General features: G+C 45.0%; 1 protein-coding gene across 3 annotated transcripts in view; it reads right to left on the minus strand.

Annotated features, from left to right (window-relative positions):
* Nucleotides 1–17,062, minus strand: part of LOC127413977 (WD repeat-containing protein 35-like) — a 37,781-nt gene continuing 20,719 nt past the window's right edge. For all 3 annotated transcript variants that reach the window (XM_051651585.1, XM_051651584.1, XM_051651583.1), the window contains 9 exons: nucleotides 13,981–14,184; nucleotides 13,674–13,820; nucleotides 13,074–13,206; nucleotides 12,843–12,953; nucleotides 11,861–12,025; nucleotides 11,385–11,525; nucleotides 3,576–3,732; nucleotides 2,347–2,587; nucleotides 1–1,177 (listed from right to left, as the gene is read on the minus strand). In XM_051651585.1, coding sequence (XP_051507545.1) covers nucleotides 1,027–1,177; nucleotides 2,347–2,587; nucleotides 3,576–3,732; nucleotides 11,385–11,525; nucleotides 11,861–12,025; nucleotides 12,843–12,953; nucleotides 13,074–13,206; nucleotides 13,674–13,820; nucleotides 13,981–14,184 — 1,450 coding nt within the window. In that variant the 3' untranslated portion in view covers nucleotides 1–1,026. The remainder of the gene's footprint in view (nucleotides 1,178–2,346; nucleotides 2,588–3,575; nucleotides 3,733–11,384; nucleotides 11,526–11,860; nucleotides 12,026–12,842; nucleotides 12,954–13,073; nucleotides 13,207–13,673; nucleotides 13,821–13,980; nucleotides 14,185–17,062) is intronic.

Below are 17,062 nucleotides of genomic sequence, written 5' to 3' on the forward strand. Positions count from 1 at the left end.
TTTAATTTTATTTTGTATTGACAGTTGGGGGTTGAGATGTGAAAGAAACTTCGATATAGGCCTACAGCATTGACCTTTAGAAAGTGTGAAATAAAAAATTATAACAGTATAAACAGCGAGTGGTTTTTGTTTTCAAACTTCCAATTTGCTCGGCTAAAGCAGGTCCCGCAGCACCTGTCGCACGTGCAGAGACAAACTAACAGATGGTGCCCTCTAGAGGCAGCAAGGGACACATGCAGCTGCAGAATATTATGCTTTAAAATATTTTTTTTAATTTTACATCTGTATTAATACAAAGACGAAAATGAACCTTGATTTAACAATAAAGAATTATGTCATGACTTATTCTCAGACACAAATCAATACATTTTTCAAGTATTTGCATGCAGCTAGTGATGCAAACCATTTTGGCAGAAGCGTCAATACTCCCGACTGTAGAGGTCAGCATGGAATAAGAATGTGAGATATGACAGGATGAAAAGACATATGCTATAACAGTTCCACTGGACAGGTAAATTCCCAATACATAGCAGAATTAACTAGCTGTAAACAGAAAAGTAAATTTTTAAGAGAGTTATTCTAAGAAATTATATATTTAAATTAAAGGCATTTTTTGTTCTGGCTAATGTTAGTTTGATGCTAAACATACGAGCACTCAACCCATTTTACAAAATGCATTTATTGGAGCAGCATGTTTGTCTTCAGCTTCTTTGGGGATTTGTGGCATATAATTACACACATACAGTATGTTACCCAGATCTAAGATGAATCACTCATAATTCTACAAACAGTAAAACAATATTTCTTTGCACTATATGTAAAATATTGGTATTTAAAGTAAATAATGTAAATCTATACATAAATATATGAAATTGGCATACAAAACAGGCTCAATTCATAAATACATTTCTTTGAAAATCCAAATGATATATTTTAAACCTTGTAACTCTATGACAGATTTCATTGTGCCCTATGTGACATTTAACAGAGCAAGAGATGAGCATTGAAAAGGACACAGGGCAAAGTTTAAGCCACTGGAGAGTGGCAGAGAGGACAGAAGTTGTGTTGTGTAATCTCCTGTTCCAAAGCACAATGCTTACACACACTGCACAACCAGAACTGATACTCAGATATCACTCTTCCTGTCACAATACAGGTGGGTAACTTTCCCTCCGGCCTGGGAAAGAAAGAGAAATATAGAGAGATTTAACTCATATCTCGCATTCCATTTTAATCAGTTACATTGTTTTATGAACATAACTAGGGCAGTTATTTCACTAATCAATCACAATTTGCACTGTGTTGATTACTAATTATTGCTGAGAATAGTGCGGTGTAATGGTTAAAGATCGGAGCTCGTAACCAAAGGGTTAACAATTCAAACCCCTAAAATGGGTTCCATGAGCAAGCTTCGGGTTACTCCAATGGGACTGTCCCAGTAGTAAGAGTAGTTTAAGTTGCTCTGGATAAAAGCGTCAGCTAAATGACTAATTAATTATTGCATGTCTTATGTCTGTGATTGCTTGTGCCTCCGTTCCTTTTCTAGGTGCTGATTGGTTAATTTGCTGTTCTAGCAATGCTAAAATTAACAGCTATGATGCACAACACTCAGATAACATTTAAAAAACTATTAACCAATTCAAACACTTATTGTGTTAGGCACAAGTTTAAGAACAAATATGAGTCAAATCATCAAAGTAAGTAATAGCTCATACAGAGTCAGGTGCATTATATGCTGCTTCGAGTGCTCTTACTGTCCATCAGTGGTCATTGTACAAATGCTGACGGAACAAAAACCTCCAGGCAGTTGAATGCACAGTGTTAGGGGCATTTAGACTGAACGCCGTGTCTCGAGAATTGAAGTTCTTTAAAATGTTGCGTCTAAAAATGTGGGCTTCAGCGCGAGACACTGAATAAACAGCGAGTCATGGTGCAACAAAGACGTCCATCTTGCACATGTTTACATAGAAAAACTATTGAAATACAACACAGACAGATGCAAATATACATTTGATGTGAACGACCCCTTAGAGAGGAAAAGATTCCTACTGTTTTACATCAGTTTACAGGAGAAACGGTGTTGACGTGAAATGTGAATGGACTAGAAATTTCCAGTGATCCAGCACACCGCAGTGATTAAAGCCTACGTCATACACCCCTAACCATACGTCACGCTTCTCACACCACCGTACACTCGCATCACTATGACATCGCAGCTCCATCTATCTGCCGTATGGAGGGATTTGCCTCAGTTATCAGTTAAACTGGGCATGAGAAATGTTTCCAGCGGTGGTACGCTCAGTGAGGTCATACAGCACATGTGGCTGCAGCGTTCCTCTCTCTCACCCATCAGTGAGGCTGTCTCGCTGGCTTTGCCGGGTGTCTCGAGGGCTGTGTTTGGTAAAGATCTCCAGGGCCAGGTCTTCATAAAGTTGCCTCTGATCTGGAGTCAGTGTTTCCAGAGACTCTAACTTGATAAAGGCACATGAGCATGTACCGAACGCACAATTGGCAGAGGAGCAGATTGCTAGCAGAGAGTAAATCTCCACAGCAGGGATAATATCCTCATAATCACAGAGATGAAGAGCTAGAAATAGAGAACATAGAAATTACTGTTTTATGCCTGAGGAACAAAAATTTAAATACTTGAATAGTTCTAGCAATAGAAATATGCAATAAACACAGTTAACAAAAACATACATTCATACAGTACATGTGCGCACCTCTTTTCCAGGTGGTTGGTGAACATGATGTAAGCTGTGGTGTAAACATTCTTGTCTAGACCGTCATGTAAGCAAAGGTCTTTTGCAGTGTGCATGTGTTTAGCATTAAAGACTTCAACTTTGAATTTGTTTTCTCTGTTCGAGCGAGTGATTTAACACTGTGTGTGCTTAGACAAGACCAGAGACATACTATGCATGCATTCACATATGTGCACACACAGTAACTTAGATTTACAATCCAAATGGACATGATATTCATTTGGACATCATTACTGTGTTTTGATACACATGCACACAAACACAGAGAGAGTTATGTTACCCAACTAAATAACATAAATCTGTATATACAATTTTAAATATAAGTCTATACATGTTTCAAACAATGTTTCAGTAACCACAAAAGTTAGATTGCAACTTAAGAGTATGTTTTATTGCTAGATTCTAAATAGATGCTTGCAAGCAGAATTCATATTCATCTGAAGAGGCAGCTTCAGCAACAGTATGCTGATAAAGCTTTGTTAGTATTAGTATCGGACAAAACATCGGGAAAAAAATACTGTAAATGTACTAGAAACATACTGTAATTATCACTTTTTTATGGCTTTATCTCAAATATATCACCAAAAACGTTACCATTTTATTTATAAAGTCTTTGGCTTACTATGCTAGGGGAAGCAAAAGACAATTTGGGTTGTGCGAGACAAACGTCAACATATCGTATCCCAAAAATTACCACTAGAAATTATTGTAAAAAAAGCTGGGCCCCCATGAAAGTCATTGTTTAATTCACACACTTATTGGATAGTATTATGGCTCATTGGTTCCATGATTGTGTGTATACATGTGTCTCACCTGTCCTCATGGCTGCGTCCACCTTGCCATCATATAGCTGTCTCTGTGCGAGCAGGAAGAAATGATAGGCCTCTGCCCCACGCCAGGCATCATCCAGTATTCGGCTGTCTGAAGACGACTCATCTTCCTCTAACAGCCCTGCTAATGCACTGGTGGCCTGAAATAAATCACACACACAAATTACCCACCACTAGGCTGTAAATGAACACTTTATCACAACTGATTTCCTGCCCCTTTGATGCTATAGGACAATCAGTCAGAGTGCAGCTGCAGACTATGTTTCTGAGTATAAATGATCAACTAGCAGAGCTTTTTGGATTTTTGCTAAATAGAAAACATAAAATAATGTGAACTAATTAAAGGTGCACAAAGTACGATTTTGCTCATGCTCATTAAAAACGTTTTACACATAAAGACATGAATATAATTTTTTAGAAATATGTTGAAAATAACACACTCACAATAGATGAAGACTCCAGTCATATCAGAAACCCAATAAACGTCCTGGTTACTTTCATAACCTCCGTTCCCTAATGGAGGGAACGAGACATTGTGTCGATGTAGTGACACTAGGGGTCACTCTTGGGATCCCCAAACACCTCTGCTTTTTTTAAAAAAGGCCAATGAGAATTGGCGAGTGGATTTTGCATGCCACTCCCCCGGACATACGGGTATAAAAGGAGCTGGTATGCAACCACTCATTCAGGTTTTGTGCTGAGGAGCCAAGACCAGGTCCCAGCCATTTCAGCGGGTAGTTCAGCGTTGTGGCAAGAGGGACACAACGTCTCGTTCCCTCCATCAGGGAACAGAGGTTACGAAAGTAACAAGGATGTTCCCTATCTGTCACTCACTCGACGTCGTGTCGATGTAGTGACACTAGGGGTCCCTATACAAAACACCACAACTAGCTGAACTGTGTTACGTGAACTGGCGGTGTGTGACGGGCAGACTGCTGTGTGCTTCATAGCCAGCGCACCAGGCCATCACGTAACCTCCACCAACGCTCTTATGGGCGTCGAACAGTCCATCAGGAACAAGTCGACTGCCCAACTACAGGGACAGGCTAGCCCAGCCGAGGCCTCTTTTTCCTCTCTTTTCTCCCCAAAAAGAGTGGAATTTGTTAACTGACTGGGAGCCATAAGTGTCTGCATCGGGGGGTGTCCCTCCCAAGGGGAAGACACCGCGGAGACTACACCCCGCCCAAAAAGGGGGGGGTATTTTGAGCGGAATACGTCACATGGACTTACCGAGTCTTATCGGAAGTATGTCATGTGGAGAGGTCCCATGGTAGGTCCTACCCGAAGGGGGAGGACTTTCTACAGAGCATGGCGACCGGGGGCAGAGGGGCCTCTGCCCAAGGAAGACGCAGTTTGCCATCAGGGAAACAATTTTGCGGAAGATATGGGGTCGCCTTCGGGGAACCAGCACATGTGGAGCACCTACCTCAATACAGGGGCTCATTCGCGCATGTACTGGGCCGGTCAGCGAGTTTCTCCGCAATATCAACTGCCAGAGGGCTGAGGAGGAAAGTCATCCAGGGATCACAGTCTGTGAACACGACTGGGAGTCAAGAGCGCACGTCTTCACCTCAAGGGAGGGGAAAGGCCCTATGCGCAAGCAGTACACCCGGCCAGTTGTCCCAGAACTTATCTGCTCCTGCCTGCCAATACACGGGACGAGACCGGCTCAACCCGGTGATTGTAGAACCTCGCAAAGGTGTTGGGTGTTGCCCAGCCCGCATCTCTGCAGATGTCTGCCAAAGAGGCGCCACTGGCCAGGGCCCAGGAGGCCACCACACTCCTGGTGGAGTGGGCTCGTAACCCCGCAGGGGGTGGCACGTCCTGAGCCTGATATGCCATCGAGATGGCGTCGATGACCCAGTATGCGATCCTCTGTTTGGAGACGGCGCTTCCTTTCTGCTGTCCACCAAAGCAAACTCAGTGTTACTCAGAGCCTCTAAGTCTCTACGTGCAATCCAAATAGATGCGTAAAGCTCGCACCAGACACAGCAACACCAAGGCTGGGTCTGCCTCCTCCTTGGGCAGCGCTTGCAGGTTCACCACCTGATCCCTAAAAGGAGTTGTGGGAACCTTGGGCGCATAGCCCGGTCGGGGTCTCAGGATCACGTGAGAGTAACCTGGACCGAACTCCAGGCACGATTCCCTGACAGAGAACGCCTACAGGTCCCTACCCTTTTGATGGAAGTGAGCGCAGTCAGGAGGGCAGTCTTCAAAATGAGTGCCTTAAGCTCAGCTGACTCCAAGGGCTCAAAGGGAACTCCCTGTAGACCCCGAAGGACTACGGAGAGGTCTCATAAGGGGACGAGGTGCGGTCTGGAGGAATTCAACCTCCTAGCGCTTCTCAGGAACCTGATGATCAAGTCTTGCTTCCCCAAATACTTACCATCTACTGCATCACGATGAGCCGAAATAGCAGCTACATACACCTTCAGGGTGGAGGGGGACAGCCACCCCTCCAGCCTCTCTTGCAGGAAGGAAAGCACTGCTCCAACTGCACATCTCTGGGGGTCTTCGCGTCGGGAAGAACATCACTTAGCGAACAGATGCCACTTCAAGGCATTCAGGCGCCTTGTAGAGGGAGCCCTAGCCTGAGTGATCGTGTCTACTGATGTCTTCCGTGTCCCGTCCAGGGGCCAGACGTGGAGATTCCAGAGGTCTGGTCGCAGGTGCCAGATGGTGCCCCGTCCCTGAGAAAGAAGGTCCTTTCTCAGGGGAATTCGCTGGGGGTGCTGTCGTGAGGAGCGTGAGAACCACATCTGGGTGGGCCAGTAGGGTGCTACTAGGATGATCTGCTCCTCGTCCTCCCTGACCTTACAGAGGGTCTGTGCAAGTAGGCTCACTGGGGGAAATGCGTATTTGCGTAGTCCAGGGGGCCAGCTGTGTGCCAGCGCATCTATACCGAGGGGTGCCTCGGTCAGGGCGTACCAAAGCAGGCAGTGATTCCCGGGAAGCAGACAGGTCTACCTGTGCTTGACCGAATCGACTCCAAATCAGCTGGACCACCTGAGGGTGGAGTCTCCACTCTCCCCTGAGGGTAACCTGATATGGCCTGGTGTTGAGATCGCCCAGGATGTGAGTGGCTCGTAGTGACTTGAGGCGCTGCTGACTCCAGAGGAGGAGACGGCGGGCGAGTTGTGACATGCACTGGGAGCATAGACCGCCTTGGCGGTTGATGTACGCTACCGATGCTGTGTTGTCCGTCCAGACCAACACATGTTTGCCCTGGATCAACGGCCGAAACCTCTGCAGGGCGAGCAGTACTGCCAACAACTCTAGGCAGTTGATGTGCCAACGCAGCCACGGGCCAGTCCAAGAGCTGGCGGCTGTGTGCCCATTGTATACGGCGCCCCAGCCCGTCTTGGAGGCGTCTTTTGTAACCACGACGCACCTGGAGACCTGCTCTAGGGGAACCCCTGTCCATAGAAATGCAAGGTCGGTCCAAGGGCTGAAGAGGTGGCAACAGATGGCCACGCGATGTGTCCCGTGGCGCCATGCCCATCTCGGGACTCGAGTCTGAAGCAGTCTCATATGCATCAACCCGAGCCGTGTGGCCGCCGCTGAGGATGCCATATGCCCCAGGAGCCTCTGAAAAATTTCAGTGGAACCGCTGTTCTCCGTCTGAACACCTTCAGTCAGTTCAGCACCGACTGTGCATGCTTGTTTGTGAGGCGTGCTGTCATCGAGACTGAGTCCAACTCCAAACCAAGAGAAGAGATGCCCTGAACCGGGGAGAGCTTGCTCTTTTCCCAGTTGACCCGAAGCCCCAGTTGGCTGAGGTGCTGGAGCACGAGGTCCCTGTGTGCGCACAGCAACTCTCGAGAGTGAGCTAGGATTAGCCAGTCATCGAGATAGTTGAGGATGCGGATGCCCACTTCCCTTAGCGGGGCAAGGGCAGCCTCTGCGACCTTCGTGAAAATGTGAGGGGACAGGGACAGGCCGAAGGGGAGAACCTTGTACTGGTACGCCTGGCCTTCGAAGGCAAACCGCAGGATTGGTCTGTGTCGAGGTAAGACCGATGCGTGAAAGTACACGTCCTTCAGGTCAACCGCCGCAAACCAATCTTGATGCCAGATGCTCACTAGAATGCGTTTTTGCATCAGCATCTTGAACGAAAGTCTGTGCAAAGCCCGGTTCAGTACTCACAGGTCCAGGATTGGTCACAACCCACCACCTTTCTTTGGTACGATGAAGGGCTGTAGAACCCTTTCTTCATCTTGGCTGGAGGGACAGGCTCTATCGCGCCCTTGCGCAGAAGGGTAGCGATCTCCGCACGCAAGGTAGCGGCGTTCTCGCCCTTCACCGAGGTGAAGTGGATGCCGCTGAACCTGGGCGGGCACCTGGCGAACTGAATCATGTAGCCGAGTCGTACGGTCCGGGTCAGCCATCACAACGGGTTGGAAAGCGCAAGCCATGCACCCAAACACCGGATGAGGGGGACCAAGGGAATGAACACATCGGACGTACCGGCGGGTGGATCCTCGCGGTGGGGCAGAGCTCCAGGTGCCACATCAAGGGGACTCGAGCCCCGTGGCCGTGCTGAGTCCAGGGACATCGAAGCACTTACCTGGCTCCTGCCGCCCACCATAAGATTGGCCGAGGAGGGGGGAGGAGGAATCTCGTCCCCGTAGTCCACTGGAACCAATCCCGTGTGGGCGTGTTTGTGCCACAGCTGGGCACACATGGGCGGGGGGTCTGCCTCTGGAGCGCTATACCTGCCAAAATGGGACGGTCAACGGTGGTCGTGACAACGGCTGTGTGCACCGGATATGTGACCCAGGAGACGAGGGAACCATTCTTTTGTCAGGCTTTTGGGTGCCGCAGCCTCCTGGGCATGCGGCGACAAAAGATTCTCCTCCCGGCCCTCCACCGGGGATGGAGTGGTCTGTCGACCAGCCCCAGAGAAGTGGGTCTCCTCACCCCTGGGTCGCCCGTCTCGGGAGCACTTCGAAGCCTTCCTCGGGTTCTTAGCGGCCGGCCACGAGACAGGTGGTGTCTGCTTCCTGTGGAGGGCTCCACGCCGGAGCCGGGCAACGGGGGTGGGCTGCAGTGGAGCCGGTGTTGTTGCTGCAGGAGGACGCCCTTGGTGACGAGCAGACAGGGTGCGGGGTCTTAAGCCATGCCGGGGCAGGATATGTTGTGAAACCTCCATCTGCTTCTTCACCGCCGAGAACTGCTGGGCAAAGTCCTCGATGGCATCGCCAAACAGGCCAACCTGGGAAATGGGGGCGTCAAGGAACCGTGCCTTGTCCGCCTCTCCCATCTCAACCAAGTTGAGCCAAAGGTGGTGCTCCTGGACCACCAGGGTAGACATCGCCTGCCCGAGAGACTGCGCCGTGATCTTCGTCGCCTGGAGAGCGAGGTCGGTCGCCGAGCGCAGTTCCTGCATCAATCCCGGGTCAGAACTACCCTCGTGCAGTTCTTTTAGTGCCTTGGCTTGGTGTACTTGCAGGAGAGCCATGGCGTGCAGGGTGGAGGCGGCTTGTCCAGCGGCACCGTAGGCTCTAGCCGTCAGGGACAACGTAAACCTACAGGTCCTGGACGGGAGTCTCGGGCACCCACGCCAGGTGGCAGCACTCTGCGGACACAAGTGCACCGCGAGCGCCTTATCCACCTGGGGGATCACCGAATACCCCCTGGCCGCTCCGCCATCGAGGGTAGCGAGAGCGGGGGAGCTGAAAGACCGGGACCGGGCAGTAAAAGGTGCCTCCCACGATCTTGTCAGCTCCTCATGCACTTCCGGGAAGAGATGAACGGGGGGCGGGACGTTGCCGTGGGTGGCGCCCCCGTGCCCAGGAACCGATTCTTACGAAAGCAAGTGACCGCAGCGTTGCCATGGTCATGTTCTCGCAATGAGGACATGACTCATCCACGAACAATGTCTCCGCGTGGGCAGTGCTCAGACACGTAAGACAGCGATCGTGGCCTTCAGAAGCGGAAAGATATCGACCGCAACCAGGAATAACACACAAACGGAAAGGCATCTTTAAAAAGACGTTCTGTGTGTGCCGCTCTTTTAGAAAGAAAATATACTCTTTTTAGAATATACTCTTTTAGTTGTTTCTGCCGAAGCGACCAGGGGCATCCTCTGCACTCCACAGTTGCAGAGGGGGAGAAGCCACTGAAATGTGCCGTAGAATCCAGCAGATGAGGTGAATGAACTTCGCGGATGAATTCAGCTTCAATGAATAGAACCGCTCGGCTCCGAAGAGAAAATCTGAATGAGTGGTTGCATACCAGCTCCTTTTATATCCATATGTCCGGGGGAGTGGCATGCAAATTCCACTCACCAATTCTCATTGGCCTTTTTTCAAAAAGCAGAGGTGTTTGGGGCTCCCAAGAGTGACCCCTAGTGTCACTACATCGACACAACGTCGAGTGAGTGACAGATAGGGAAAGCTGTTTAACATGGAGCGGGTCGCCCCCTCATGGGCGCTGCCATGTTGACAGCACATGACAACCTGTGTCATGCAGTTCCTACCACTAATAATGACAATAATAATAACGTTAACTTTATATAGCGCTTTCATTCAATGCTCAAACATTAAAGTACATTCAAACAAAACAGGCAAACCAAACAATTACCGGTAAGCAACAAACACAATTTACTTACAACAAACAAAAAAGGAGCCCAAGTCAACAGTTTAGTTCAGAGTGATGGCATGGCATTGATAAACATTGACAACCTGCTGCAGTCAATAAACAAACCGCTACTACCTGCTGCTCTCACAGATCTGCAGCGCAACATCGAACGCCAAGCGCAGCACAAGGCAGTGTTCAGCTGGGGCAGAGAGCTTGTGAGCCGCGGCTGCACAGTCACAGTCCAGTGCACAGCAACGTGAGAAAATTAATTGGATTGGATACAAGAATGTCCATTATAGGGATGTGTGTATTATGAGATGGATAATAACAGACTAAAAGTAACAAAACAGAAAATAAACAAACATATTCGATGTAAAGCGGCAGCATTTGGTAAACAAACTTCTAGTATCCAGGACGATGGTTGTCAGTATAGACTCCAAAACCACAAGTACTACTGGGACCAATGGGATGAGTAAGAGCCAGCTAAAATCTTACTTACTGCACATTTAAAGCTAATCTAGGCCCAGGATGCATAGCATCTGTGAAAAGAAAACAGAGGGCAAATTCAATAAAGAGTTTTGCCACGTTTGCGTGTGATTTATCGGCGCAAAAACCAGCATCTTATTCACTAACCCTCCACAATCTAGTTTAAGCAGGCACAATCAACACTGAAATTGCACTGTGTCTTGAGTATTTAAATTAAGTCATTAAATAAAGTAATTTCTTTCCATGCAAACACGCCTCCTCTATATGTAAATCAGTCTCATTATACAGTAGATTGTGTTTCATTCATAAAACTCTGTGCTATTTGCCTGGTGTAATTTACATTGTGCTATTACTGCCCGAGCAAAGCAGCGGTAAACTGAATTTTAATGAAAAGAGATGTTTGTGTACACTTTCAGCATGTTAAAGAGATGATTAAGGTGTCTGGATCACAGTGGTGGAGTGATGCTGCACACTCCCACACAGTGTTCCAGATCGTGGTGGTCTGTTGCATCCTCTGCTATATAGAGCTCAGAACCGACCCGAAAGATCAGAATTGTGCATGCAAATTGCAATCAGCTGAGATTTTATGGGTGCGTTTGCACCATTGCCTGATCTGCATAATTCCTTTGGTGAATTGGGCACTAAACCAGCACAGAGAGCGCATACAAATAAACTGCACTTTTACCAGGATTCTGGTGTTCTGAGTATGTGTGAGTTTCAGTACCTCTGATTTCTTGCCCTTGGTTTTGCTTTGCTGTGAACTTTTGATCTGAGTGTGGAAGTTTTCCACCAGCAGAGCAGCGAGCACATACAGTTTCTTCACTCGCAATGGTCTTGTTCTCTTTTTCGCCTCTTCTACAGCAATCTGACATGCACACAGACAGTAAGTGAAATAAACTGTGCCATTTTATAAGATACAGTATATGATAATGCAAATGTCGCAGTTTAAAAAGGTATAATTTCTGCACCTCTAGTGGCACAAAGCGGAATTGCAATCTGTTTGTTTTATTGGCCTAAATGTAGCCGTAAGTTTGGGGCGGTTTGTCCAAACAATGGTAGACAGAGGAGTCTTTGAAACTTGTTTGAAAACCAATCATTACTTTTCCAATTCTGTTTGGTGCTGCTTGTGATGCAGAAATTGCTCACTGCACCTTTAAAAATCACCCTCATCGCAGAGCTGACATACACAGTCAGACCTACCTTAAACATGAGTTTAGCAGCATCCAGGAAGTGATGGGCTTTTCTGTACAGCTCCACAGCCTCTAATGTTTTGTTTTTTTCCAGCAAGTGTGAGACATATTTAGACAGCAGAGGGCCAATCTCCTTCATACTGTGGTTTTTGGCAAGTTCAACAGCTTTGTTCCACTAAAAACCAAACAAATTATTTCTATTGTTGTACACTTGATGTGACCCAACAGTAAATCTAAATATTTATCACAAATTATCTATCACAGATAGGTTTTATGAGCAGCAGAGTTCCACTCAGTGTTTCAATGTGATGACGTTACGGCTGCATCTGGATCTTTCAGTAGAACTGATGATGAGCAATCTGATCTCTCTGAACCCCTCATCCAGACTAATTCACACGGGCAGAGGCATCATTAATTCTTATAGGCTAAAACCCAAAGAAAGGGCAGTGAGTCACAATTTGTTGAGTGATGAAAGCTAGAAAGAGCGAGAAATTAGTTTTTGTTTTGTTTTTTGAGAAATGCATATTAGTAGGGCTGGATGTCCAACAAATCAAATTTCACATACGTGTGAAACACTATCATTTGGACAAATGTGAAAGAGAAGTCCATCAGGAGGCCAGCAGAAAAAAAAACATCTTTGATGAATATAAGTATAAATGTAAGATTAAATCTGTAAAGGGTAAGTAAAGAGGTTTTTATATAAGTATTGCAGAGGTTTTTTTCTCTGTCCAGTGTCTTCTTAATATCTATGATATATGCACACATTCGGGAAAAACTTCTTATTTACACCAGTTGCAAAAACCAACTCACACACATATTTTTTTGTTTTATTTTCTTAACAAGGAACTGAATGTGTTAACTAAAAATTTAATATTTTAATCGATTGACAGCCCTAATATCAAAACATGTTGAACCTTTAATGTTAATAATGGGATGTCAAAACCAAACAACAAGCTTAAGTTCTGTTTTGACCTGTGTGTATGAACTCTCACCTGGTTTAGATGCACGCAGGCGTCCACAGCTGCTTTGGGCTGGTTACATTTCAGAAATGCACTAACTGCCTGCTCACACATTCCCACCGTAACAAACATCTGGCCAATGTCCTATACACATATAAACAATAAAGCACAGTTCAGTTCCCTTTAAGATCATGTAGAATCTGCTTGGTTTGCTGAGAAAGGAATTACAGAAGAAAGAGAGAAAGAAAGAGACAGAGAGCTCACTGGTAGCAGTTTATGGTTCTCAGGTAGAGAGTTAGCGAGTTTCTCCAAACCATCATAGTCATCCAGCATATAATAACATTCAGCCAGACGTTCCTGATTACGACCCTGCAGGTAATACTGCACTGCATTCAACCTGTGGAACACACACACACACATTTTAATTATCAAGTCTCTGTATCATATACAGCAGAATACATCACATCAATACAACAACCATTAATATGAAATAAAACAATTTAAATAAATTAGAAAATAAATCATTATGCTGTAAGCAGTCATTTAAATTACATTTTATCCAAAGCGTCTAACAGAACAGTTATGACAGTTGTTATAATAAGGCAACCTGGGATTAAGTGTCTTAATCAAGGGTACTATGGTGATAATTAATGGAGGGTTCGAACCTACAACCTGTCGGTTACTACTACTGAATCTTTAATTACTAAGCCACACCACCCCCATCCAACAGGCCTCAGACTGTTTGACACAAAAGCATGTTATTAGACAGATCTGTAGGTGCATGCACACAAAAGTATATGCACATAGTGTATATACATACTTACAGAGCTCAAAGTCTCAAAATAATACAAAAACAACACCCACCATTTCTGTCTGTCTGCAAAGTAGTCTCCGATGGCATTGTAGGCCTGCTCTAACAGAGCATCATCTGAGTCACCTGACCCTGTCTTCAGCAGCTGCAGGACTCGGAACCAATCACCTAGCTTTATTCGCAAACTGATCGCCAAGTCCCTAAAGAGACAAGAGAGAGTGGACAGAATCTTTAATGAACACTTTAAATCTTTAATATAATGAAAGATAAAGTGTGCTTGTTTACAGAAATGTCATATGGGATAAAAACATTTATGAGATGTGTGTCTAAGAGTATGCACGTGTGCGTGTGTGTTTTCACCTGCGGTCCATGTCCAGGTACATCCTCTCTGCCTCTTCGAACCTGCTGAAGTAAGCAGCCACCTCTGCCTGTTTCATGGCTTCACTCTGCAGATTTCTCAGTCTCTTCACAAATTCAATGCCCTGGTAGTCTCTGCAGTGCACAAACGCCTGCTCAGCCATCTTCAAGTCCAGCTTCTGCAAAGCTGCTTCTGCCAGCAGACGCCTGCAGGTGCATAGCCACACAAATAAGACTTAATTTTCAACTAATGAAGGCCTGAGACTTCACAATGAAGACCTTAAATGTCATACATTTTTAGAATCTGAAACTTTAGTTGGGATGCAATTATTTATTTGGAGTTATAAAATCTCAACAGAGATTTTCTTGCACTGAGAATTTTAAGCTTAAACAAAATGATAAATGTTGACTTGAACAGAGCAAAACTGATAATGTTTCAGGGCCTAATTATACTTCATGTGTCTTGATTGATCAGATTGCTGTCTAACTGGGTATGCACGTTCCATTTACACTTGGTCACATAAATGTGTTTCTACAAAACGGATATAAATCAGATGTACTATTCCTGCGCTATTTACAAATATAGCAGAATTCACTTCTGTGATAATAATAAAGCTGGGCAGCAAAATGTTGCTGCACTTGAGTGATCAGATTGCTGTCCATCTTGAATGCATCTTAGAGGGCATTTACACTTGGTCTTTTCATGATCGGATAGCTGTCCGATCAGTTAAAAATGCATGAAGTGACCAAGTGTAAATATTCGGAGATTGCTGTGTAAATGTATCTTATTGAAAACAGGTCTGTGAACTGACAATGTCTGGTGAATTGGGTAACAGAAAGTGGACAAGACGGGTGGGAAGAGTGTCTGAGCTCTTTTCATGTGCTCACAGAAAGCTAAGAAGACCTTTGACCTCTGAAACGTTGGCAAGTTATGGATGAGCTCAATCAAACAACAGTGCCTCTGAGTGCCTAAGTTTGCATCCAAGCAAACACACACGCACATTCAGAAAGAGAGAGCTGACATATGGCTCTTGCTCTTTCCCTGTAGGATTCCTTCTTCTGTCTGACAGTACTTATAAAGTCAGCATGAAATCAAAATTGATGCTATTTATATTTTTAATGCATGTTACTGGTCTTATTGTGAACCATTCATCCATACATACTTGTTTTTTTATATTAAAGAGCACCTATTATGGTTTTTAAACATGCCTAATTTTGTTTTATAGGTCTCATACAATAGATTTACATGCATCCAAGGTCAAAAAACTACTCTGCTCTGATTGGTCAGATGTCCCAGTCTGTTGTGATTGGTCTACCGCTTAGTGTAGTGTTTGAGGGCGGGTCAAAACTGTTCGCGAGCAGCCAATGAAGACCAGAGGTGGGTTTTTTTGTTACCAAATTACGTAGGTTAGTACAGGAAGTCTGGAATTACTATCGACTCATTTCAGGTGTTCAGAATCGGTTCTTTCTTTTGGGAGTCAATAACTCCATTTTTCATGCACTTTGATTTTTGAAACTTTGCAGACTTTTTTACATTTACACACAGCTATATAACACACTACATGAAAGGTAATATTTGAAAAACCATAATAGGTGCTCTTTAAAAAAATGTGACCTCGTAATCTTTAATCAAAATGTCATAATCCTGTTCCATACCCCAAACTAGCTTGGTTATGGGCCAGCTAACTTTAATTTTTACATTTTGAAGGAGGAATAACGGTAAATTTGCGGTTGTGTTCGAGACATTTCACACCTGAATGCTTCCATCGGATGCATCAGTCGGATGAGGAAAAAGTGGCTGGAAAGTATGTATTTTTCAAATGCAGTCATTTTTCGGATGTATAATGGGATGTACAGAGGGTAAGCGTTCTTTATTCTTTATATTTAGTGTACTGTGATTCAAAACGTTGAATTCTCATCTCCATTGGACTTGCACAACTCCAGCCTCGTCATTAGCAAAGACCGCTATGTGCTGTGTTCCTTTCTGGGCTGGTTATGTATTAATGTTATCAGTTAGATCATCGTTCGGTTCTCAAGTCAGTGGAAAAGCAGACCCATATTGGTAACTGGCTTTGGCATGAGCAGCACGATGGAAAGGGATATGTGTGAACCTGTAAACTAAAGCCTTTTGGCTAATTTTGTAAAAAAAAAAAAAAAACGGACAAGCCATTCGGCATGTCCCGCCCCCACTTTCTGTTTCAGTTGGAAATACGTCAAAACACCAAACAGAACTGCACTCGTCAAGACACTTAACTGCGACTTTAAGCAACATTCAACAACATACAACAAGGGTGAATCTTACAAAAACAAGGACACATTACACCCTGTAATTAAATAAAAAACAAAAACTTAAAAAATTATATTTTGCATAAAGAAAATAGCCCAAAAAGCCTGATTTTTTGCATTGACAATTAAGCACAATGTCCCCCGAAATGCTCATACTGGACATCATACTTTTGTGGTTTTTGTTTTTATTTGTAATTCCTATTATTCTCAATGGTTTAGTACTCAAATGGTATTCTCAAATGGTTCATTCTCAGTACTGTAGTACGATTTTTTTATTTAAATCAGCTTAATTTAAAGGTAGTACAACAAATACTATGATGATACTTATAGTAAATACTTTACAAATTAAATAATAACCCATTATTTTATTAAATTTTTTGCCTTACGGTAATGAGAATGATATTTTTTAGCATTACCTTACTGAGAACTGGGGGGGGGGGATGTGCCTAAATATTAGTCCAAAAAAGCAAAATAACCAAGGCACTCTTAATACATTAAAAAGCCTTTATTCCTACCACCCCTGAAGTCGCAAGTTCAAATCCAGGGTGTGCCGAGTGACTCCAGCCAAGTCTCCTAAGCAACCAAATTGGCCCAGTTGCTAGGGAGGGTAGAGTCACATGGGGTAACCTCCTCGTGGTCGCTATAATGTGTGGTTCTCACTCTCGGTGGGGCACGTGGTGAGTTGTGCGTGGACGCCGCAGAGAATAGCGTTGGCCTCCACACACACTATGTCTCCGCAGTAATGCGCTCAACATGTCACGTGATAAGATGCACGGATTGACGGTCTCAGACACGGAGG

This window comes from Myxocyprinus asiaticus, chromosome 23, assembly GCF_019703515.2.
Source record: "Myxocyprinus asiaticus isolate MX2 ecotype Aquarium Trade chromosome 23, UBuf_Myxa_2, whole genome shotgun sequence".
NCBI classification, from domain to species: Eukaryota; Metazoa; Chordata; class Actinopteri; order Cypriniformes; family Catostomidae; genus Myxocyprinus; species Myxocyprinus asiaticus.